The sequence below is a fragment of the Tubulanus polymorphus genome, chromosome 2, assembly GCF_964204645.1.
Source record: "Tubulanus polymorphus chromosome 2, tnTubPoly1.2, whole genome shotgun sequence".
NCBI classification, from domain to species: Eukaryota; Metazoa; Nemertea; class Palaeonemertea; order Tubulaniformes; family Tubulanidae; genus Tubulanus; species Tubulanus polymorphus.
Window position 1 is genome coordinate 17,669,661 of NC_134026.1, and position 24,811 is coordinate 17,694,471.

Genomic DNA, 24,811 nt, shown 5'->3' on the forward strand with positions numbered 1-24,811 from the left:
GTTCTCCACTCTGACGTGAACGACCGTAACGCTTCTCACAGATGAGAATGATTTCGAACCTCGCGTTGAGGTCAAATACGACGATTTCCACTCTGAAAATCTAGAGATCAAATATTAGTTTGATACAGCACTGTTTATTTTGTATTGCATTTCACCAAGTGGGCTTTCTATCCCTGGGTGCCTAATTATGAATAGATTGTGATGATTTTGGCTGCTTTTGCATTTCTATCATAGATGACCTATGTACTTTCAGGCGAAATGATAAGCTCAGCACAGGATAGCAGTAGCAGTGCAGTTGCTGGTTCAATTAAACGGGACAATGACAGAACAGACATTGATCGTCCGGCTAAACGACCAAGATCAGCTGATAGTGCAGAATTAGTAAGTGAATTCTAGCGTCTCAGTGAATTTAGGATTTCATTTGGGCTTGTATTCTTTATCATTTACATATTTCTATCATTGTCAAAATAAATATTGTAAACTAGTGTAGTAATTTCCTGAATTAAGAGTGGCAGGAATTCCTCCTTCGAATATCAATATACACTTCATTCAGGGAATATTGTATCAGAAACATATCTAGAACATGTCTAAGACTTGTACTTTCTTAGGCTTTTGCTTCGTAAAGCGATAATCTTAATGGGTATATGTAATTTACAATAATCTATTATGATAGGTTACAGTACAGTAGATATAGAAACCAAACACTTTATTTATATGTGGATATCTTGATCTTTTTTCAGAGTGGTTACTCTGTTCAGAGTACCACAACCAACAATCATTCAGATTTGGCAATGGACACGAGTCGAGAACACCCCTGGGAACACATGAAATCCTCAGAATTGGTCGATTATGATAAAACCCCACAAAGCGTTCGAAAATTCAGGCTCAATTTTGGTAAGATATTATAGAGAATTGTAATATTCTTCTCGTACAACAAATACGCCGTCAAATCAAATTCCTCAAATCTCTACCCTCAGATTTAAAGTACGTCTGTTCTCTGTTAGAATACCCAATGGGTTAACTTCTTCACTACAGTAGATAATGCAGCACCCCTCACCAGGATTTGAACCCGATGGCATTATTCAATTGAAATCAATTCAATATTTGAGGTACTAAACCTCCTCCATCTGTGAGTGAGAATTGAAACTAAGTTCAAGCGGACAAGCCCAGATGAACGGCTACACGCCAGCGGCGTAATGACTCCCCACAGCCGCTATTGTAGTAACCACATATTTGCGACGTAATGCATGGCGAGGGAAGGTCATTATTTGCAATGTAAATATACATTGCAAATGGTAAGGCCTTTTTTAGCCACTTGGGACTTAACACGTTGACTGCCACTCAAAAAATTTTTTTTTCTCAACATTGCCAATTTCACCAATCAACGAAAAGCAGGCGGAAACCACATATATTGATTTTTATTGCATTTAATGCATGTATTACACCTATTATATGGTGAAAACAGAGTTGAATCGAGTCTCGTAGTTGGCAGTGGGGGTAAACGTTTTATACCAGTTGCCAGCTACGAGACTTGTAGTTGGTTAAAAGATTGGCTTGCACATACTAGAAATGAGCATTGTCAATGCACATATGATGTACAATGATGCAAATGACTCAATTCAGATATTAGCTTTCCGTGAAGCCATCGTCAAACATTTGCTTGGCGACATCCCCCGCCTTGGCACCAGTTGCATTAGTTCCCCCTCCCCTAAACCCAGATGTTCCAGCAGCATTTCACTATCTTCATGTGTTCCCCCATCAGATAGAAAGCAATACCCCACAAAGCCATGTCGCATTTGCAGAAGAGATGGTAACCGCAAAGAAACACGTTACGTTTGTGATGTCTGTCCTGGAAAACCAGCATTATGTGTAACCCCTTGTTTCAGGAGATACCATGTACAAAACTAAAGAAATGCCATGACAACAATGCTATAATTTCTATCGTACTATGTTTATTATCGATTCACAGTGAGGTGAATCATTTCTTTCCAATTAGGAAAGGTATTTGATAAGCGTTTGATGCCTTATAAACTTTGATGTGAAAATAAGCACGTAATATAATTTGATTTTTTAGATGTTCATAAATAAATAAAGAATTGATAAAAAAAGTTAGTTATTGATTTTTTTAAAATTACTTGTTTATCTGAGTTGCCAGACTTCGATTTATGTTGTTATCCACATTGCCAAACAGAAAAAAAATGAATTCATTCACTCCGGGCTTACTACGAGATATCTCGTAGTGGCAAGGAGCGTAAACGGAATCCAGTTATTTTGAGAAGTTTTGAAGACGCTTTAATAAAATGTCTTGATATTTGGGTTACACATGTATCTACCCTAGACACATCTTCAGCCCAAAAACTGGCCCTGTCAGAATCAAGATGGCCGACTGGCAGACATCGTTGTTCGCCAAAATTAGCACTTTTTACACGTTTTTGAACTTTTTGAGGGAAATTTTGAAGACGCTTTGATCAATTACCTTGATCTTTCATATGTATTTGAATCCCCCAAGGGCCCATTAGCATAAGAAAACTTGGGTCAATAAGCCTCAAGATGGCCATCCTATGACCTATTTAGTGCCCAAAAGTGTCAATTTTGGCCCGAATTCTGAGTCCCTTAGCTTCCTACTGGTTTACTATTTCTCATTGCAATTTGCGATGGGTTTTCTTTGGAGAGGGATGTTTTATACCCGGGACAGGTATTTTTGATCAGCCAATTATGACGCAATTGGCGGCCATCTTGGTGTCATCAGTACTCATTCGTAGGTGGGAAAAAGTTTTTCGGCATTATATTGATTCCTAAGCATATTTTGTGACCACAATGAATTAGAAAGTTGTAGCTTATAAAGTGTTCTATGATTGTGGTGAGTTTCAAGGTCATTGGCGTTAATATCTTAGTATTTCTATATTATATTTGTACCAATGCATATTTTGTTACCACAATCAATTGCAAAGTTGTAGCTCATGACATCCTCTATGATTGTGGTGAGTTTCAAGGACATTAGTTATTCCATATGGTCACTAGGGGGCGTTGAATAGTAGAATAACTTAGTATTTCCTAATCATATTGGTACCTAGGCATATTTTGTTACCATGACCGATTGCAAAGTTGTAGCTCATAACATATTCAATGATTGTGGTGAGTTTCAAAGACATTGGGTTTTGAATATGGTCACCAGGGGCATTGAATAGTAGAATAACTTAGTATGTCCATATTAAATTGGTAACGAGGTATATTTTGTTATCACAATCGATTACAAAATTGTAGCTGCTGAAATGTTCTATGATTGTGGTTAGTTTCAAGGTCATTGGTTTTTAGCCCACTTGGGACTTTAGTCCCAGCGGGCTATTGCGTTCACTTTTCGTCCGTCCGTAGACGGAATCTAGTTATTTTGGGAAGTTTTGAAGACGCTTCAAGGTAATGTCTTGATATTTGGTTTATACATGTGTCTACCCTAGACACATCTTCACCCCAAAAACTGGCCCTCTCAGATTCAAGATGGCCGACTGGCAGCCATTGTTGTTCGTCAAAATCAGCACTTTTTACACTTTTTGAGGGAAATTTTGAAGACGCTTAAATCAATTACCTTGATCTTTCATATATATTTGAATCCCCCCAGGGCCCATCACCATAAGAAAAATTGGGTCGATCGGACTCAAGATGGCCGTCCTATGACCTTTTTAGTGCCCAAAAATGTCAATTTTGGCCCAAATTCTGAGTCCTGTAGCTTCCTACTGGTTTGCCATTTCTCATTGCAATTTTTGATGGGTATTCCTTGGAAAGGGTTGTTTTATACCTGAGCCAGGTATTTTTGATCGGCCATTTGTGACGCAATTGGCGGCCATCTTGGTATCATCAGTACTCATTGGTAGGTGGGAAAATGTTTTTCCACATTATATTGATACCTAAGCATATTTTGTTACCATAATTAATTGCAAAGTTGTTGCTCATGACATCATCTATGATTGTGGTGAGTTTTAAGGACATTAGTTATTCTATATGGTCACCAGGGGGCGTTGAATAGTAGAATAACCTAGTATTTCCTTATTAGATTGGTACCTAGGCATATTTTGTTACCTTGATCAATTGCAAAGATGTAGTTTATGACATTTTCTATGATTATGGTGAGTTTTAAGGTTATTGGGTTTTGAATATGGTCACCAGGGGGCATTGAATAGTAGAATACTTAGTATTTCCATATTAAATTGGTAACGAGACATATTTTGTTATCATGATCAATTGCAAAGTTGTAGTTTATGACATGTTCTATGATTATGATGAGTTTTAAGGTCATTGGGTTTTGAATATGGTCACCAGGGGGCGTTGGAATAGTAGAATACTTAGTATTTCCATATTAAATTGGTAACGAGGTAACGTTTTCACAATCAATTACAAAATCATAGCTGCTGACATGTTCTATGATTGTGGTAAACCACCAAAATTGTGCCCCCAAAATTCATCCAAACTTACTTGGATTTGAAGTGAGCGCTCAGATCTGTCATGTTCATACTCCAAATACTCGAAAAATGATGGAAGGATGTTGATTTCTGTATGGTATTTTGAGGACTTGGGTGTCTCGTTTATCATAAGCCATTGGGTTCAAATCCCACTATAACTGTTTTTGTGCAGCATACGAAAAAAGTGGCGGGCGGATGCGGGCGGCTTAAGGAGTAATAGGCAGGGTGGCTACGGGCGGCTTGAGTGTAAATGGGTTAAGAAAAAAAATGTGATTCTCTGACGAGGTTGCATGCATCGATGATGATTAGAGTGGATTTATTGTAAATTTTCACTGAACTATTTTCAGATCATTATGAAATCCGAGATGAGACTCTATTCGAAGAATTACACATTCCAAACATTCCAGAACAGGTCGTGTTCGATAAAGCAGCTGACCAACCGGAAATCGGAAATCTTGGGGAAAGACTTGTGCATCAGTACCTGAAGAGCTTGGATACTTATAATGATAAAAAAATTCTCGAAGTTACCTGGTTGAACGAACAAGATGAAATAGGACATCCTTATGATTTTGTGCTCTCTCTCAAAGATGTCAATGGTGATGAACAGTTACAATACATCGAAGTGAAGGCTACCGTCTCAGATTCAAAAGAAGTGCTTGAAATATCCATCCAGCAAATCAGCTGCGCAAATGAACTGCGTGATCATTATGATTTACTCAGAGTTTTCAGCCTGGGAAATGCTGATAGCATCAAAGTATGTCGAATTGCCAATTTGGTTGATAAACTAGAAAAGAAGCAAATCCGTTTATGTATGGTCATCTAAAGCGGTAAATAATGTTGTACTACTTGATAGTTACTAGCACTTATCCTGGTAATAACAGCAATTTGTAAATACGTATCATTACTTTATATTTCATGTTGGAATGGTTTTTAATTCTATGTATATCGTGCACATCATGCCAGGACCATTATCTTGTCTGTTGTATCATGGATGTATATACATCCATGATTGTATATAGAGGCTGGTTTATGTCTCTGTGTGACATGCCTTGATTCAACTTAACTGGTCACAACTTGAAAATCATGCTGACCTACCTTGAATCATTATCTTTTTGCCTGTAATTATCAGCGTCTGATTAATCATATTCAATTCAATCTAGTTCAAAAGACATCTTGTTAGTGCGCCATAGCTGTACCTAAGATTTGAATTTTAGAGAGCAGAAGAATCCATAAAAGGGCAGTTCTATAGGATATAGCAATAAATGAGCATTTTTCCAAAATTTCTTGGGGGCAATTGTCCCTGCCCCCTGCTAAATACGGCCCTTCCATCTCTTGACATGATTTTGAACTATATTACAAATAAGCAAAGTGCAGCAAACAAGCTGCTTCTTGGCGAATTCATTGGGCACATTGTAAAATAAGCTACATTGTAGCAAGTATTCATTCGGTGCATACCGGGGGGTAATAGCAATTTTAACATAGTGTGTAACTAAAAATACCACAGTGGAATACATGCTATGTTTTTTCATTACATGTGTTCCATAGATATGTAGTAGAGAATGTTAACCCTTTGGTGCCTGAGCTTTCAACCGGTAAAGCTATTAATCTGCCTGAGCATTTCTTTTGTTTTTATGAAAGACAAAAACAGCTGATAATGAAATTGCTATTACTTTTTTATTTTTGGCGCTACAGTATTCAACCAAGTATCAGGTAAAAGGTATCTTCTAGCAGAATTAGAATCCACTGTCCAAAATTATACATCTGGGGGGCTGCTGGAAAATTTTAAACACCCAAAAAAATTTTTGGGTTTAATTCTGAAAACAGAACTTTTTCTTTGAAAAGTATCTTACCTTTATTAGAACAATCACTTGCAGTTACCAACAAGCTTTATTCATTTCAGCTAAATAATAAATGTATGCTATTACAACTTAAAAAATGTTCCTTAGTTGTCTATGCTACTTTCTCTCTGATCAGCTCTCCCAGCTTTTGTCGCTCATCACAATGGTGGTAAATTATATCATCCTTATTATCATTATCACTTCCTCGGGATGAGGGGGTAAATCAAGGTCACTGTCAGTGTTGCTACCCCCCAGCATCGCTATTATCCTCATTTTCGGTATCAGTGTTCATGATAGTCTCATTCAGAGCCATTTCCAGTGTTATTTTGATTAGAATAGTCACCTAAGTCGCTATCACCTGCCCCTTCAGAATGTCCAGTCCTCATAACTATCTTCGCTTGGACACTAAAAAGATTTTTTCATGCACGATTCGTCGTTTGGACATTCGCTTCCAGCATCTCAAGGCACCAAAGGGTTAACTCCACAAAACATTGTAGTTTGGTGTCAAGTCAATTCGATAATTAGCAATGATAACAAAATATTCTACCTGCCTACAGTAGCTGATAGTCGATCAACACTTCAGGACACTGCCAGTTTCAGTTGCACGGCAACACAAACTAGCCTCTAAGGGTCAAATGTCACATTGTTTTAATCGGTTTTAAGCTAGATTCTTAACATAAATTCTTAAAGTAGAACTCAAGCCCCATATGACTATTGCGATCACTTTTTGGCGAACCATAGGTTTGCCTCATCCTCCTTCTGCAGGGACTCGAACCTGATGGCATCGCTACACTCAGCCACGGCACGAACCCCTGCATCAGTAGACCGGGTGCGCAGGTACATGCGCAGCTTTCCGAACGAAAACTGGCGGCACCAATCAGATTGCTTGTTGTATAATCGTTGAGGCAAATTTCAAGGAAGAACTATAAATGGGAAAACCCGGGCTAAAATAAAACGGGATTTCTGATTGGCTAAAAATCACATCATCTGAACTGCGCATGTATCTGCGCACACAGTCGATTATGGCAGGGTTTCGTGCCGTGGCAATCTCGATGCCATCAGGTTCGAATCCCTGCCGGGGGAGGATGAGGTTTGCCTATGCAAACGATCTGGTGAAGCAGTTTTCATCGAAAATGAATAGAGTATCGGTGATTCAACAAGGCACAAACATGGCTGTTGAACGAATAGTGTTGATTTTTGGTGTCATGGTTTGGCTTAATGAGTTCTTGAGCCCACAAAAATTTCATAGTGATTGAGTTATTTTTAGGGGACTTATTCTTGATAAACATGTAAAAACCCTGCTTTTTAGCACTAAGTAATGGCACGTTTTCACATATGAGAATTTGCATACTTGGAATTGAAATATATAAAAGTTCAATCCTTACTGGAAATGTTGCCGTTTTTTGTGCGACTCATCTGGATGTACTTTTCGACCTATAGGCCCTCACTTTATAAACCCCCTAAATTTTCTCGCTTCTATTCATCCGAGTTGACCTTGTTACCTGAGGTACATTGAATGTGATTGGCTGTTTGTTAGATATACAGGAAATTCCAGGAACTTCTGATGTAATTGGGAAAGCCTATTGGGAAAACCCAATGGCGAGCATTTCATTCGACTAGGTATCGTATGTTAGCTTATTATTTGTTCGGTGTTACGATTATAAACAAGTAGGCTATTCAATTCAGTATCCAAATAGCAAGTATGGCGATGCCAATGGAGTTTTGGCTTAGATTTGTCTTGTCAATGCCTTAAAAGACCTGCTAACCAGGATTTTTGTGAACCGTGTTACTGCTCTAATCTATTCAATTTTAGTACGTTCTTAGGTAGAATTGTGAGCGGTAATAAATTAATAATGGACTGAATAGTCTGTAGACAATAGCGGGCAGTGGAATGCTCTCAGCTTTTCATCTAATCAACAGTCAGTTTTTTCAACTGATTTAGAGGTGGGAGCTAGTCTGCACACATTATACCCTTATATATACAGCTATCGTACTACGGAAATCCGTGTGGAGCGATCAGTAGAGAACGTACAGCATAGTTATCACACGTGTGCTGTTAAAAACAAACTCATATGAGACTGGGAGAAGTCGTGCGTTGGGCGTGTATTTTGATTTAATTCAAGGATAATAAAATCTGGAAATTGCGAGTATAATAATATCTTAGTATGTATTAATCGTGTAATAAGGGGCTAAGAATTAATGAAGTGATTAGATTAAGAATAAAAGATTGTTGTTTGAAGAGTTTGTTCAGCATATCGTCGTCAGTTGATGGTTTTAATTCGGTAATCTATCCTACATTCGATTGCAATCCAAATTAATTCATAGTTAGTGTAATAATTTTGACAATATACACTCTATGATTTGATGGTGAGCCACAGGGCCATTGGACCTTTATTGTCTGTTTTGGTCAAATTATTTGTTCATAGATGGGAAAAGGTTTGTGAGGAAATATCACAGTAGGATTTTGGTTTTTGTACCGGTATTTATATTCAATAATGATTGTTAGCACTGTTATAGGTAGAACACATCTCAAGTCGAATTAAGATTACCTGTTGTTTTTTCTCTCCTCCAGTAGGCTTTAATGTTGAATTACATATATTTACAGTTTTTCGGCTTATGCCATTGCTGACTAGCTGACACAGCTGCTATTTTGTCATTAGGAGGGAAAAAGGGTTGGAATTGATATGGAATGTTGGATTCTAGGACAATTGCCCCCCGAATAAAATCCTTTTTGATTTGTATTAACACCACCTAAATACTTTACTTAGAAATTGATTTGTCTATTATTGAATATAGATTTATAAGATATAGAATTACTGATGTTGTATGCAGATCAAAAACTTTAAATCAGTCCTTGCGTAATGATAATTCACTTACCGAATTAAAGAAAACTTAATAGGTCCACTTATTTGTGCAATCGTTAACGTCGGCTAATTTATTGGAATTAGTTTTAGTGTTACTTTAGCCAATCAAAAACTTTAAAGCTGTCCTAGAGTAATTAGCTAGAATTAGTTCATTTTGTCTAATTAATTTGTGTAAATATCTGTGTTACTTTAAGATTAAGAAGATTTAATTTGGGGGGCAATTGTCCGGGGGCAATTGTCCTGATACCGGAATGTTGGTATGGAATTTTTATTTGATCACCAGGGTCATGCATATTAAAATGATCAGATTATCAAGCATTTCAGCTAGTGGGCATCGTGTCTCTGGACCTCCAGTTTCTCATTTTATACAGCTTTTATATTATGCTTATATTGACCAAACTGTCAAGTATCATTTTGTATAAGAATCTTATGGAACATTTGAAAATTTGGTTGTAACTTTTCTGATTTTGTTGCAAATCTAAGAACAAATCGATTTTGTGCTCAAAACTAAAATGTACTCAGTTGATCCTTCTGGACCCATGGTCCTTTATTAGCTTTATCCAAACGACTTGTAGATACCTATTGGGGGTGATAAAAACAAACAATTGTAAGCAAATGAACTATTATATACACATGTCACTTTGATAAAGATATATCATATTTTCATACTCGTATACAACAAACTCTCTGACTTTTAACAATAAGATTTTCTGATATGACGTCAGTAGTAGGACGAAGGGGCGAATGGGGTAATAGAACATTTGGGTTATTGCGTGTCTGAATTCTTCTTTGAATTCAGACCGCTAAAATCAAGTAAATATGTATGCTATTAATTCTTATTTGGTACCATTTATTAAATCTTGATAATTTCTATCAACATGACAAATATTTATCATTTTGGACATGAATTTAGTGTGTTTGGTCTCATTGAATATAGATGTCCCATTCGCCCTTTCGTAAAATCAACCAATTAGCATTGATGGTTCAATTGCCCTCGATTCACCCATTTGTCATAACAGGAATCAAATTAATACTCCGATTCGTCCTTCATTTGTCCTTTCTGTGTATGGAAATGTGTATCTTAAAATGATATCTATCATTTACTAGAAAGAAAAAGTATCAAAACACAGGAAATCCACGAAAAGTAAATTTATTTTCGAAACAAACAATTCAACTCTCAATTTCTTGTGGGAAAGATTTTGGTAAAACGCTTTTGTATCCGAATTACTGATTACCGGCATTTCTCCCTGACATAAACGCATCAGATCATTCAACTTGCCGGCGCTCAACTTCGGTTTTTCATCGTACGCCGGCATTGGATATGGGACCATCTCTACGAAGTTTCGTCTCGACTTACGATCTAAAGGTGCGAATACGTCATCATGATGCGACATCTTGAATCCGATTATGCTGGGTGAACTTTGTTCACTTGCAACTCGCAAACTTTTTCCAGTCAATTTCCAACCAACCATCGCTGGCCTCTCGAATGCGAAGAATGGACAGATTTTTCGCCAAATCTTTCCAGTTCAGGATATCGCCAGTATCCACTTGAGTGACGCTAGTTGTTGATCTCAAGCGTGCCATTTTGATTATTGCCAAAAATTCGCTCGGTGTCATAATCTCCGGAATTCGTTTTATTGCGCGTTCGACGCAACTCTGTGTACAGCATTGCCCTCGTTTTGACCGTGGTGTGGTTCAAAATAATGTATTGTTATACATTGTTGTACATTAACGCTATTCTGGACAAAGTACAAAAGCATACACGATAAAATACTAATCTTATTCTGCCCGGAACATCCATCAGCAAAAAGGAATAAATGGCGTACAGAGTATGCGTCAATTCTTTTCAAGTACTGATACACGCATGAGGCGATTTCGTTTGAACCTCGACCAGCAATGCCTTCATGCCATAAAAAACATTCACAATGTTTCGAATTGACATCGTATATCGTAAAGTTATAACAAGATAATCTTCTACTGTAGAATATTAACGAGCGGTTTGTTTTTGGTAGGAATATTATTTGTTGTAGATCAAATGAACAGATGTTATCTTGTCATTTAATGATGCATGACATTTCAAAGACAATTTGATATTCCGAACTTTCTCCTTTTCACTGATGTGGCTTTCAAATTGACCCTTCAGTTTGGCCTTCTCTGTTTCATTTCCGTTACGATATGATTCGCATAAACCACATGCATCTTTCTTGGGATAATGAAATTTCAATTTCATAGATTTGAAGACCTTGCAATAGTATGAGAAAGACACTTTGTTTTCTGGTTGTCACTCGTGGTCATACAATTCCCACATTTTTCTTTGGGTGGGGTCTGGTAAAAGGTACTGAAATTTTGTGTCTCTCCTACAGTAGTTTTATTCTGTTCTGGGGAATCTGTTGATGTGACCTTCGACGCATTGACGTAATACATTGTCTCGTGCTGCAAGAGTTGCAACTCGACCACCACGATGCTCATCTTCAAGGGCACCAGTTTCGTCAGTTTTACTAAGTACCGTCGGGACAACCTTTTCACTGACACAAAGTGTATTGAAAAACAAGATTCTGCATACTGGTAGCAGATGGCCCTCAGTATCTGGAAGAAAGTATTTGATGGTTCTGGACTTTCGACTGTTTATTTGTTGTCTCATGGGTTCATTTGATGTAATGTGAGACTTAATTCAATGGCGCAGTTCCCTCAAATCACCTTTATGCCAATATGAGAGGAAGATTTGCTCTGTGCGTTCGTTAGTGATACTATCGCAAACATAGGATTTTTGCAGACATCTTCCTATATTCTTGCAATTCAATTCAATTCAATCTTTATTCAGCATAAACATTAATAAAACATTGTTTGCAACTGATACAAATTCGGAAAATCAAGTATATACATAATAGGAGATAAACAAATAATAAAATGAAGCATAATTAACACTAATTACAGATGAGTTAAAACATAATTGAAAATATACAGAACATTAATCGAAGAAATATTAGGACAATGGCAGACCGAGTTTAATAAATTTGGCTAGCTGAACAATGCTGGTTGTAGGGTTTAGGTTGTCGAAAGTGGAGATTAAACTATTAACGTCTTGCATGTATCGCCAATTGCATTGATTTAGTGATGTCACTTTTTTCTGTTGAGTATTCAATTCCTCGATTTCTATTTTCTTTCACTAATTTTCTTCTTGCCTTTGATCGTTTTTCTGTTGGTTTTTCTGGAGGAAGGAGGGGTGATATTGGCTCTTGTTCTTCACCTTCTACTATATAGATTTCTGGGGATATTTCGACGTTCATCAACGAATCTTCTGTCACCGAAGGTTGAGGGTTACGAACTGGGCAATTCTCCTGAGTAAAATGGTTATAACACAGCATGGTCTGCATGAGTTACATGCAGCAAAAACTTCTTCGCAACTTTTCAATTCGCACAAGCAGACGTTTGTTATATCCTTGAATACAGGACGCTCAGTTTCCTCTGCTATCTTAGGAGATGGTGGAATATTTTCGATATAATTAAACATGCTTACATTTTCATGAGATTCTCCACAATTAGCTTTTAACAGAACTGTCATGGGAACATCGTTATCTTTATCTTCTGAAACTATATCAGTATCGACTATTTTTCCGTACCACCACCTTTTGCTCCACCGATAACGAATTCTTGCGCCTATCTTGTATCTGCTGTAACCTTTAACGAGTTCGCACTAGCTTACAGAAACTAGATCAGCGATTAACTCAGACGGTTCCATCTATATAGAAATAAGAATATGTATTCGGATAATGTGAAATGAATTTCAATATGATAATAATCATTGTATTTAGAAATATCAAAATATACGATTAGGCTCCGTAAAGCAAAACTTACCTTTGATAATGTAGATTTTTTTATATTCGTTTCACCACCGATGACAAGCAAAACTCAATGACGATGAATGAAATCTCCACCAATAGGAAACGTTTTTGAAATTTGTCAGGTTACTAAACGACTCAGTCAAACAGAATCGATAATGAAATTTAGGCCATATCGTTTTTGTTTTTAAATTTCACTCATTCGCCCCACTTGTAGTTGCTAAGTCGTTACTATAGCAATGCATATTTAACAAAATGGCGAATGAGGTAATTGGGCTTAATATTTTAGATGACCTTAGTGGATTTTTAGAAATCGTATTTCCAGTAAAAATAGACAAAAATACTTCATAAGGCCATAGAAACCATCCCCATAATGTTCCTAGTGGGCTCAGTTAAAAACTGTAAAAAATTCCCATTCACCCTTCGTCCTACTATTGACGATATTTTCATACGTACTCGTATACAACAAACTCTCTGACTTTTTTTAGCAATAAGATTTTCTGTTATGAATTCATTGTTATCAAGTCATGTTTCTATTTTCTTAAAACCTCAATTACGTTTAGAATTGTTGCAGTAAACGCTATTGTTCTAATTTCATTAAAAGATTATTTGTGGTTTTTCCGATTGTGAAATAAAGATGTATTTACCGGTATAGTTATTTGAAGAATATGCTGAACTGATATTTCTCTGGGATTTTTTCTGCCTTGGATTTGAGGGTCGGAAATAACAGGGACAGTACCGCTAGCCGTCGGAAATAACAGGGACAGTACTGCTAGCCTTCTCCAGAGATATTGGTTAAAGCCCTTTTTGTATCTGCTCCTGCCCTTTTTAAAAATCTTCCTGCATTGTAGTTGGGGCAAATATTTTTTTGTGTTACGAAATTTTATTGTTATATCCACAGACATTTTTATGTGAAACCCGGCTCAAGTATCCATTTTAGTACATGTGCGTATACGGAAAAGTAGGACGATGAGACTTATCACAAAAAAGAATCAATGCGCCAGAGATCAGTGTAGGTTATTTTTACTTGCCGACATTGGGAAAGAGAAATTTTACGTAGGTTAGTTTGACTTGCCGACATTGGGAACGATATTTTACGCGGAGGTTAGGGGCTACACGAGATATGACTTTTCAAAGATTTGGAATGTGTCACGTGGCTGAAAACACTATGTATAGGTTAGAAACCTCGGTCACATTTCTACGCGAAATAGAAGAACCGTCGAGCGCGTTAGCCCTTTCGGAGAGAACGTAAATCCGGACTCTCTGTTGTTACCTGGATCCAGTTCCCACAGTTGTGAGTTAGAGTTAACTCTGATTTAAAATGAGTTCATTTTCAATGAGTTAACTCTTGAGTCAAATCTTAATTCGGAACTGTGAAACCGGGTCCTGGATATCAAGCCCCTGTTAATAATTTAAATGAGATCGGGCGCGGTATTTGTAAATACGTTGGAAACAATATGATGATTAACGAAATAACCCCGAAAATAAATGCCTCCGAAAACAAGTGGATTAGGGTCCCAAAGGAGGATGGAAATTCCCTTCTTCGGTACTATATACAGGAGCCCAAATTCTACCACCGAAAACAATATGAAGTTAAACAACGTGATTAGAAGTATGTCAGATGAAAGGGGGGCTTGTGACGACCTATTGATTACTGGTGATTTCAACCTCCCTGAAATAAATTGGGAGACTGAAACATCTATGGCAAACAGAAACCATGCATCAAGCCTATTTATCGAAACGGTAAACGACTGCTATCTTCGCCAATTCGTAGATGAGCCAACAAGGTACCGGCCAAACCAACAACCGAGCCTTTTAGATCTAATTCTTTCAAACCGTGAAAAAGCCATTGATCAAGAAATTCCAAGATTCCAGCTATTCATCATAATGAGGTCATCGCTTCGGAAAACACCGAAAAAGCCGAGATTTTTAATAGATATTTCAGCAGTGTATTCGTTACTGAGGATGTTCACAACATCCCCCACCCTACCCCTCTGACAGTAGGTAGAAATATTGGCCACGTGGATCAACACGTCACAGCTGCATCAGTTCTGGAGAAACTCAAAAACCTCAAAACGAGTAAGAGTCCAGGTCCATATAAGCTCGATCCCAGACTATTGAAAGAAATAGCAGACAAGTTAGATAATATTCCAAAAATCGCTCACTACCTGTACACTGCCGTCGGAATGAAAAATGGGGATATTTAAACCGATCCACAAAAAGGGCGATAAATCCAAATCATCTAACTACAGACCCGCTAGCCTAACATGCAATATGTTGCAAAATATTAGAAACCATCAAGAGACGAAATTATGAATCACCTGACAACAGAAAACATGATCTCTCCAAATCAGCATGGCTTCCTCTCAAAGAGAAACTTACTAATATGTCACAACAACTGGACCAAATTCCTAGACGACGGAGACTGGTCATGGTCGATTTTGGTGACGATGAATTCACTATGGATGAAGCACTAACTAGTACACCAGTTAAAGTTGACTCAGTATAAATGCTGATGTGATGGACATTAATGACCAAAGCATCGCCACAGACAACTATAATGAATAAACAAGTGCATACATAGTAGACATGTTTTATGTATTTGCTATATCTTCCTATCTGTTGACATTAATTCATTTGTGTTTTTATATAACTTTTGATAGTCTAGTAAAATTTGTCTAGACTTAAGATGTTGTAATTGTGTTGCAAGTACTGACAGTACTTCGACTAGGCCTACAAAAGCTTAATACTACAAACGCTAAACAGGGCACTTTAGTTGTTTCGTGTATTATTTCAAATGTTCTTTTTCATCGTCTAGTCAATTCGGCTAGACTTTAAGTGTAGGATTATGTCTACCACTGTTATTATATCTCGTCTTAATGCTACATTCAAAAGTTGCTAAAGTTTCCTACTTGCCTATATCCGAAGAACGAATGTGTTAGAGTTCTTGTATTAATGTTCGTACGATCAAAAAAGGTTTTGACAATAAATTGTACTTTCAGATCATTTAGTATATATATATTTTCTAAGTAAGATCATGCAACACTTCTGTCTGCATTGTGGCAGTGATAATACAAGTCTGCATTGCCACCTTGACATATGCATGACAAGTGGTGCATGCAAGTCATCATTACTCGGGGTGATTGTCATGTAATGATGACTTTCACATAAGTTTCTCTAACTTTTATAACATTACTCTGGCAGTCAATATACCTAACTACTCTATTCATTGGCATTAAGCAATGGGGAACTACCAGCACTCCTGTGACAAGCAAGAATCCGCCGGTTTCGCTAGTAGTTACTCGGTCTTTCGTGCTCTTCTACTTTTCAATGAAAACCGAATGGACTTTTCTCTTATCAGATATTATGGAAACTACACCGACATCTAAGTAGGAAAATGAATATTAAGTATATTTGTGGGGTCATATGATAATGTATGGATTCGGGAGCCTAAAATTTCAGTTTGAAGTTCATCAAATATGAACTGATCTTGATTGACATCGAAACACTGAGTATTCGTCACGCCATCTGGCGGGAAAACCTGCCATTGCACCTCCCAATTATAGTGATGTGAAGTTAAACCATGTGCCTAGAAAGGTAGAAATTATATGGATAATAGCTTAACGCTACAGAATACAGTAGTTTGGTTTAAGGCACAACTAATCAAAACTACTCCACTTCAGTTTCTTCAACCTTCATGCAGCAACGATGCCGAAATTTAAATCAAAAAGCCCACGTAAAAAAGAGAAGAGGATAAATTACGAAAACAGCATCAGGTAGTTCTTAGTAAGTTATCAGTTATTTTTTGTTCAATGCAATATCAGTGTAACTCATTATTCTTTCCATTACCACTATGCCCATTATAGAACCTACTGAATCATGATTTCTGAATAAGATGATTTCTTTTAGCTCAAGGTTTATCTTACTTACCCAGAGAAGGTTATAACTAATATTGATAGTACACATTATCAACCACTGTCATCTATCATCTCAGCATCCTACGTTTTTATTACTTCTTTTAATGTACTGGTACTCTCTGTGAATAGTAACTTGAGTAAATATAAGAAATAACTGTCCTCATAGATTGCATATGGGTCTTTCCTAGTTAGTTTACTGATTTATTTTCTTTTAGGCAAATGATGCAGTACATAATACCAAACACCTCAAATTCCACATCTACAACTCAATCTCAGCTGTATCTTTGTTCAATATCAATCAATTCACATTGCCTTCATTTTCTTGCCATATTGTTACAAAAATCTTTGCACCGACGCTTCATATCCTGTTAGAACAATATGTGATACTCTTCTCACATTTCTTTATTCCATGTATTCGAGCTAAAAAAATCTGTCTTTTTCCATACCTGCACACAAAATCGACTAATTGAAATTCTAAGTTTCATGTCCCTCATTAAATTTTCAGGCATTCTACAAGCCATTCAGCACATATCTACAGACCAGTTGGAATTACAACATGCCCACAGTACTTCAATGCACTTTCAAGAGAATCAAGATAATCACTGTACCAAAGATGCCCTACGTAAAAAGATTAGACGTTTAGATACCAATTATAAAACAAGGGAGACAATTTTGGACAAACTTCGCCGATCAACACATCGAAATGATCAACACTTCGAAATGATCCTTAACGTGAAAAAGAAAAAAAAATTGAGCTTTTGAGTAAAATGAAAGCCAGATCTGATGCCACTAAACGTCAAGCAGAACGTGTCGTCGGACTGCATAGTAAAAACAAAACCAGATCTGATCCTGCTAAACACGAAAAAAGGCTGACTTACAACAACGGCAGTCATCCAGATCTTATCCTGCTAAACGTCGAGCAGAACGTGTCATCGGACTGCGTAGTAAAAACAAAACAAGATCTGATCCTGCTAAATGCGAAAAAGAAAAAGGCTGACTAACAACAACGGCAGTCATCCAGATCTGATTCTGCTAAACGTCAAGCAGAACGCATTGTGGAACTACGTAGTAAAAACCTTACCAGATCTGATCTTGTTCAACAAAAAAAGGAAAAGGAACTACACTTACAGTCGAAGAAAATAAGCTTAAAGAATGGTAAACGGGACAAAGTAGAAAACATGCTTCAAAGCTCATATCGACAAAATATTAATACGTTCAATTCTTCTAGTATGGGAACCTTTGAAACTTCTGTTTCATGTTGACCAACCTTAGTCTGCATTTGTTGTCATATGCTGATGTATAAAGTTTCCTGCATTCCTTTTGGTGCTTCAAAGTACGTTAACACTCCTGATACATTATTACAGGAGTGTCTTATCCGTTATGCATTGCCTAGTTCTGATGGCTTGACATATATTTGCCATACTTGCCATAACAGTATTAAAAGGGGATGTATGCCTGCAGGAGCAAAGGCCAACAAATTAGATCTTCCACCTTTAAGTGATGAATTCAAAGGTTTATCTGATTTGGAAGCTACTATGATATCACAAAGAATTCCTTTCATGAAGATTATGGCTCTTCCTAGAGGAAAGCAAAATGCAATACTTGAAACAGTTGTCAATGTTCCAGTTAATGTTGATACAACATCTACCGATAAAGGAAACGAAATTATAGAAATTGCTCCAGGAGAAGCACAGAAACCTCTGAGCATCCTCGATGATCCTGCCAGTGATGTTCTGTCTTTCCCACAACTCTTCCCTAATGGAGTTTTTGGTCATGATGCATCAAAAGCCTCTTAATATTATCACTGAAGCAATATTTCAAAGCACGCTTGTGTGGATATAATCAATGATTTGCCAGGTGTATACCATACCTATTCTATGCTCAACATGTAACGGAGATGAAGCAAATTAATGATTGTATATCTATAGCCATTTGAAGAAATAATCAAGTAACACTGGAAACAGATGTGAGGACTGGGTCTTTGAAAAAGCCAGAAACCCTAAAATTATCATCTGATGATGGTTATCAGTTTCTGAAAAATATTCACGGATCCCCTCCTTACTGAAGAAGATGTTTTATGACCTTTTGGCTATGGTTCGGCAACTAGGCATCTTTACCTTCTTTCTGACACTTTCTGCTGCTGACCTCAAGTGGCCTTATGTAATACAAATCATCGCAGCTCAGTATGGGTCTTATCTGTCTGTTGATGATGTCAATGCTATGACATGGGAAGAAGAAAATAAGTGGTTGCGCCAGAATCCTGTAACAGCTGCTCGTCACTTTGATTACAGAGTTCAGCTGTTTTTCAAACATCTGCTACTAAAAGATGATGGTCCTATTGGCACAGTTTCAGCATATACATATAGAGTTGAGTTCTTACAGCGAGGTGATTTCTCAAACACCATTATTCAATCTCATTTCCAATGAAACTGATATTTGTTATCCTTCAATTTTTACTTGTTTAACACTTCCTACTGTGATTATTGCATCTTTTACTTTCATATATCCTCATTTCAGTTTTCCTCATATTCATGCTGTTTTCTGGATAAAGAATACTTCACATCTATCTGACTCAAACGATGAAGAAGTACAGAAATATGTTGATTCTTACATCACTGCTTCGATCCCTGATGATGATGAACAAATGTCTATTTTGGTCATACTAGTCGAGAAACACTCATTCACCATCCTGCTGAAAAACAAGTAAAAAGTGTGGATTCTCCTTTCCAAAGCCCCCAGCATCAAAAACTTTAGTTTGCAGACAGCTAACATCACCTACAGAACTCGTGACACTGCGTCTCATCTTTACCATGCTAAACCTATCATCAATCATACTATAGTTCTATAGAAGGTTTTCGACACACTTGGAACCCTGAAAGCAAGCAGTTTATTAAAACCATCGACCGTATTGAACAAATTCACATAACTCAACGCGCTAAGCCTGCTGTAATTCGAACTCATAAATTTTCAGTACAGAAATAACCTGAGAGGTATTATCATAGTAGGTTGATGCTGTATTTTCCTTGGAGACATGAAGACAGTGACCTAATCACCTCAACTTTCATGGAAAAATGCCTAGATACCTGGATATTGTAACATTACATCGTGAACAGTTTGACCGTAACTCAATAAACCATTTTACAGTTGCTAGCCGCCATTTTGTTAGGGTACTTATGTCCCGTATTGTTGGGTCATTTTTTTCTCTTTTTTAAAAACTATCCGTGATGCGTGTTGTATCATATTTCATCTGTCCATGGATGGATTTTGACAACTTCAGCAACATTCAAACCGCGTGAATCTCTAGTATCAGTTATGTAAAAATCATTTCTCAAATTTACAACAATGCGACATGAGAGCAATATAAAAATCGGTGGTCAGTTTTTGCCGTGCGCATAGAAATCAAGGGTACTGAACTTTGAAGTTTGTTATTTTCAGAAATAATTTTCTAAAAAATCCAAGCATTTCAAGAACTGTGCGCATAAATGCCCCCTTTCAGGTGAACTTTGAAATTTTAAGATATCTTGCCTAGTTTGTTTTCCTATGGCACTTTAACTGCAGCGCGTGTATTGTCATTCCGAGATTCGGCGCTGTTTTCTTTGCGTGTATTTCAGTATATGGGCGTTATTTTTTCATTTTTACTACACTTGTCTCTACGGAAAATGGTTTTAATTGTTGGTACGAGTATCAGGTTTTAATATTACGGCATTAATACTGTATTCCGTTCTCCGGCGCTAGTTCGTAATGGCTGTATTGGTAGCCGCTTTTACAGCAGGCAGAGGCTTACGTACATGCACCCAAGAAAACCCAAAATATCACTCTTTTGTTGTAAATGCAATCCACACACTTCTTGCGTTTTTGTGATGGTAGATGTCACTTTTTACTTTTTATCACCGGTGTCTGACATTAGGACTTGATACTTGATATGTCACCACCAAAGCAAGAAAACGTTCTCCTATATTTTCTTCCCAATCTAATCAATCTTGTGTGTACTTAATAGAAAGTATTCATAGAAAGTAGCTGAATATTTGCCCCAACCCATTTGTCCAGCTTTTTGACCACTTCTCCATCCATCTAATTTCAGTAGATTTTTATGTAAATTTATTGATAGACTACTGATTTAAATGGTCATCATACTCGATTTTGTGTGTTATATTTCTTTTCTTCTTCCATCTCAATATAGGCCCATATATTCTCTTCCCGCGCGCAACTTCGAATACGTGATCAAAATGCCGTTCAGTCTCGCTGCTAAAACTGGTAAAAAAATCCCTTTAACTCCAACATCTCTAATGTCTTCGATCTATTATATTGCATAAATGACGTAATATTAAAACCTGATACTCGTACCAACAATTAAAACCATTTTCCGTAGAGACAAGTGTAGTAAAAGTGAAAAAATAACACCCATATACTGAAATACACGCAAAGAAAACAGCGCCGAATCTCGGAATGACAATACACGCGCTGCAGTTAAAGTGCCATAGAAAAAAAACTAGGCAAGATATCTTAAAATTTCAAAGTTCACCTGAAAGGGGGCATTTATGCGCATAGTTCTTGAAATGCTAGGATTTTTTAGAAAATTATTTCTGAAAATAACGAACTTCAAAGTTCAGTACCCTTGATTTCTATGCGCACGGCAAAAACTGACCACCGATTTTTATATCGCTCTCATGTCGCATTGTTGTAAATTTGAGAAATTATTTTTACATAACTGAAAACTAGAGATTCACGCAGTTTGAATGTTGCTGAAGTTGTCAAAATCCATCCATGGACAGATGAAATATGATACAACACACATCACGGACAGTTTTTAAAAAATAGAAAAAAATGACCCAACAATACGGGACAAAAGTACCCTAACAAAATGGCGGCTAGCAACTGTAAAATGGTTTATTGACATAGATAATGCTCTTGATGCTTATGAAACTATTGGTCCGAATAATGACCCTTGGAATGCTCTGGCTTCTTAATCACAACAAGAAGACTTCGATGCTATGGTTGAAGGCTTATCTCCAGCTTTAATTGCCTTTCAACCTCATGGTCAACAGTCTGTAGATTTAGGTTCCTCCCATGTATCTATTCATGTTCAAGATAATGTCCCTGCTCTACAGGAGTTGAGATTCATGGCTCAGCAGTTGAACTTCCAACAACGTAATATCTTCCAACTGCTCGTCACCTGGTGAACTGAATTTTCTCAACATAAGAAAAACCCTGACTGTCCATGTCCTGAGCCCTTTAGCATTTTTGTTTCAGGACCAGGTGGAACAGGGGAAAGCCATTTGATAACAACTATCTATCATACTGCTAGTCATAGATTCCATCATCACACAGATGAATTATCAGATGACATTACTGTGTTGTTGACTGCTCCTACTGGCACTGCTGCTTTCAACATCAAAGGCATAACTCTTCATACTGCATTTCATTTGCCAGTGAATCAACGTTTCAAAACCTACTACCCTCCTGAAACCAAACACTCTTTCCAAGTTGCTTTTGCTAACCTCAAGATCTTGATAATAGATGAGATTTCTATGGTGGGTTATGACATGCTTCTCTATATAGATCAACGCCTAATGGAAATAAAAGGTAACAACTCTCTATTTGGTGGCATCACTGTATTAGTTGTTATTGGTGATATGTTGCAATTGGCCCCAGATGCTCAGGCAAGTCTCTTTAAAGCCAATCCTTCATATCTTGCGCCATGCTACGGTTCGATTTTCAAAAGAATTGAACTCAGCGAAATAATGCGGCAAAGAGAAGACAAGTCTTTTGCATAGCTACTTAACCGGACTAGAGTCAATGCTTTAACTCATAATGATCACAATATGATTTCTTCGAGATTGATCTCTCGTGATGATATTTCCTAACCTAGAGAGGCTCTGCACATTTTCCCGACGAACAAATGAGTTGAGACCCACAATAAAAAGCTAATACAGTCTATGCAACGCAAACTCCTGTTGTTACTGTTAAAGCAAAAGACACTTGCAAAGAGGGAAATACTCATCTTCCTATCAAAGAGCCAATTGATCGTGGTACCCATGCAGCAACAGCTGGATTGCCGACTACATTAGAAGTTTGCCTGAATGCTAGAGTTATGCTTACCAAAAATGTCAATGTCAAAGATGGACTGGTAAATGGTGCACAGGGTAATGTTATTGGGTTCATCCCTCCCATCCCAATTGATTTCTCAGATGAAGTATTTATTCTCCTAAATACATTCTCATTGAGTTTGACAACCCCAACATTGGTTCACATACTAGATTGCAAATGGCTCTCCTCCATCATAACAGATCAGCTGTCCCTATCAAGCGTGAAGAAGGGAAATTCAATTTACGTTCTAAAGCAGATTTATCTAGATACCTATTCCCTTTAGTTCTAGCATGGGCATGTACGACCTATAAAGTTCAAGGTCAAACTTAATCTGAAGTAGTGATATCTTGTGAAGGTCGATATCAAGATGGCCAACTGTATGTAGTTCTAAGCAGAGTTTCTAGCCCCCAGGGTATTTTCTTACTGGATTTTGATAGTAATAAATTACGGGCTTATCAGGAAACTATGAACCATCTTGCTGATATGAAGATGTACAACAGTTTACAGATTCCTCATGCACATATATTACAGCAACCTTCTTACATGGCCTTTACTATTGCTTATCTCAACATACAATCGCAGGCTGCCCATATCAATGATTTTCAGAATGACGATATTTTTCTACATGCACATATGATTTCCCTCACAGAAACTTGGAGTCGTCCTTCAGACGACGGCAATTTCTATTCCCTCAATCATTTTCTGATATCACGTGCTGACCCTATCGACTCCTACAACAATCACATTCTGGATAAATCAACAAGGAAATGGAAATGTCATGGTGGTATTGCATTTTACTGGCGTAACACGTTACCTATGTTCACATTTAAGCATCTACCAATTCCCAACCTGGAATACTTGATTGCACCCGTACTAGCTCTATGCAGTTACTTATTGCTACTGTCTACATAACTCCAGAGCAAGTTCGTAACTTCCATGTAACAAAGTATCTCATTGAACAACTCATTCAAGCAACACCATTCATGAATGTTCCTATTGTAGTTATCGGTGATTTCAATATAGAAGCTAGCAAAAATCACGTTGTACACAAAATATTCAAGTTTTATGGTTTCCGGCAACTCGTTTCCACCCCAACAACAGCAGGTAAAACAGAAACCAAAATTCCGACAACTTTGGCTATGTGATGTATTGAAGGTTATGAAGTATCTAATAATAATCTGCATTCATTCACAACCTTATGGACTTTGGCCTGGCCAAGAAAAACTTTCCAAGTAATGGAACTCATCCAAAATCCATTTTCTCTGAGTACTAGATTTCTTTTCCGATTTAACCGAATTTATAACATAACCACAATTTACTAATAGTTTTTCTGTAACACATACATTATCATCGCAACAAGGCTCGTCATCTCCTTGCATTTAAATATCATCAATGTAATCTGCGGAATTATACCCCAATTCTCGAAGGGGAGTAAAAACAGGCTTCAGAAGCCTGGTAAAAAATTCTTGGCGCCGATGAAATTCCGTTTGGAAGGCAGGTATACTGAAAAAAGTTGACCCTTCCAAATGAATCGAAGATATTTCCGATCACTTCAAGCAATATTGACAGAATAATAGGCATCTTTCAAATCAAGAGAGGCCATGAAACAACCTGGAGTCATAGGACTAAGAACTGATTTCAAAGAGTTCATTTTAAAATGATAATGTTTGAACATGTTTGTTTAAACAAGTCAAATTTGAAATAAGTCTGAATGATCCATTTTTTCGGAACGACGAAAATATTTGATAAAAATTGACCCCTGTCAGGTGAAGCCAATTCAATAATTCCACGACTCGAAAAATCTGATAATAG

At 37.2% G+C, this 24,811-nt stretch overlaps 1 protein-coding gene across 3 annotated transcripts in view; it reads left to right on the forward strand.

Moving 5' to 3' along the window:
• LOC141900295 (uncharacterized) overlaps positions 1–13,639 on the forward strand; it is a 94,945-nt gene extending 81,306 nt beyond the window's left edge. For all 3 annotated transcript variants that reach the window (XM_074787112.1, XM_074787113.1, XM_074787114.1), the window contains 3 exons: positions 254–381; positions 741–894; positions 4,802–13,639. In XM_074787112.1, coding sequence (XP_074643213.1) covers positions 254–381; positions 741–894; positions 4,802–5,277 — 758 coding nt within the window. In that variant the 3' untranslated portion in view covers positions 5,278–13,639. The remainder of the gene's footprint in view (positions 1–253; positions 382–740; positions 895–4,801) is intronic.
• The last annotated feature ends 11,172 nt before the right edge of the window (positions 13,640–24,811 follow it).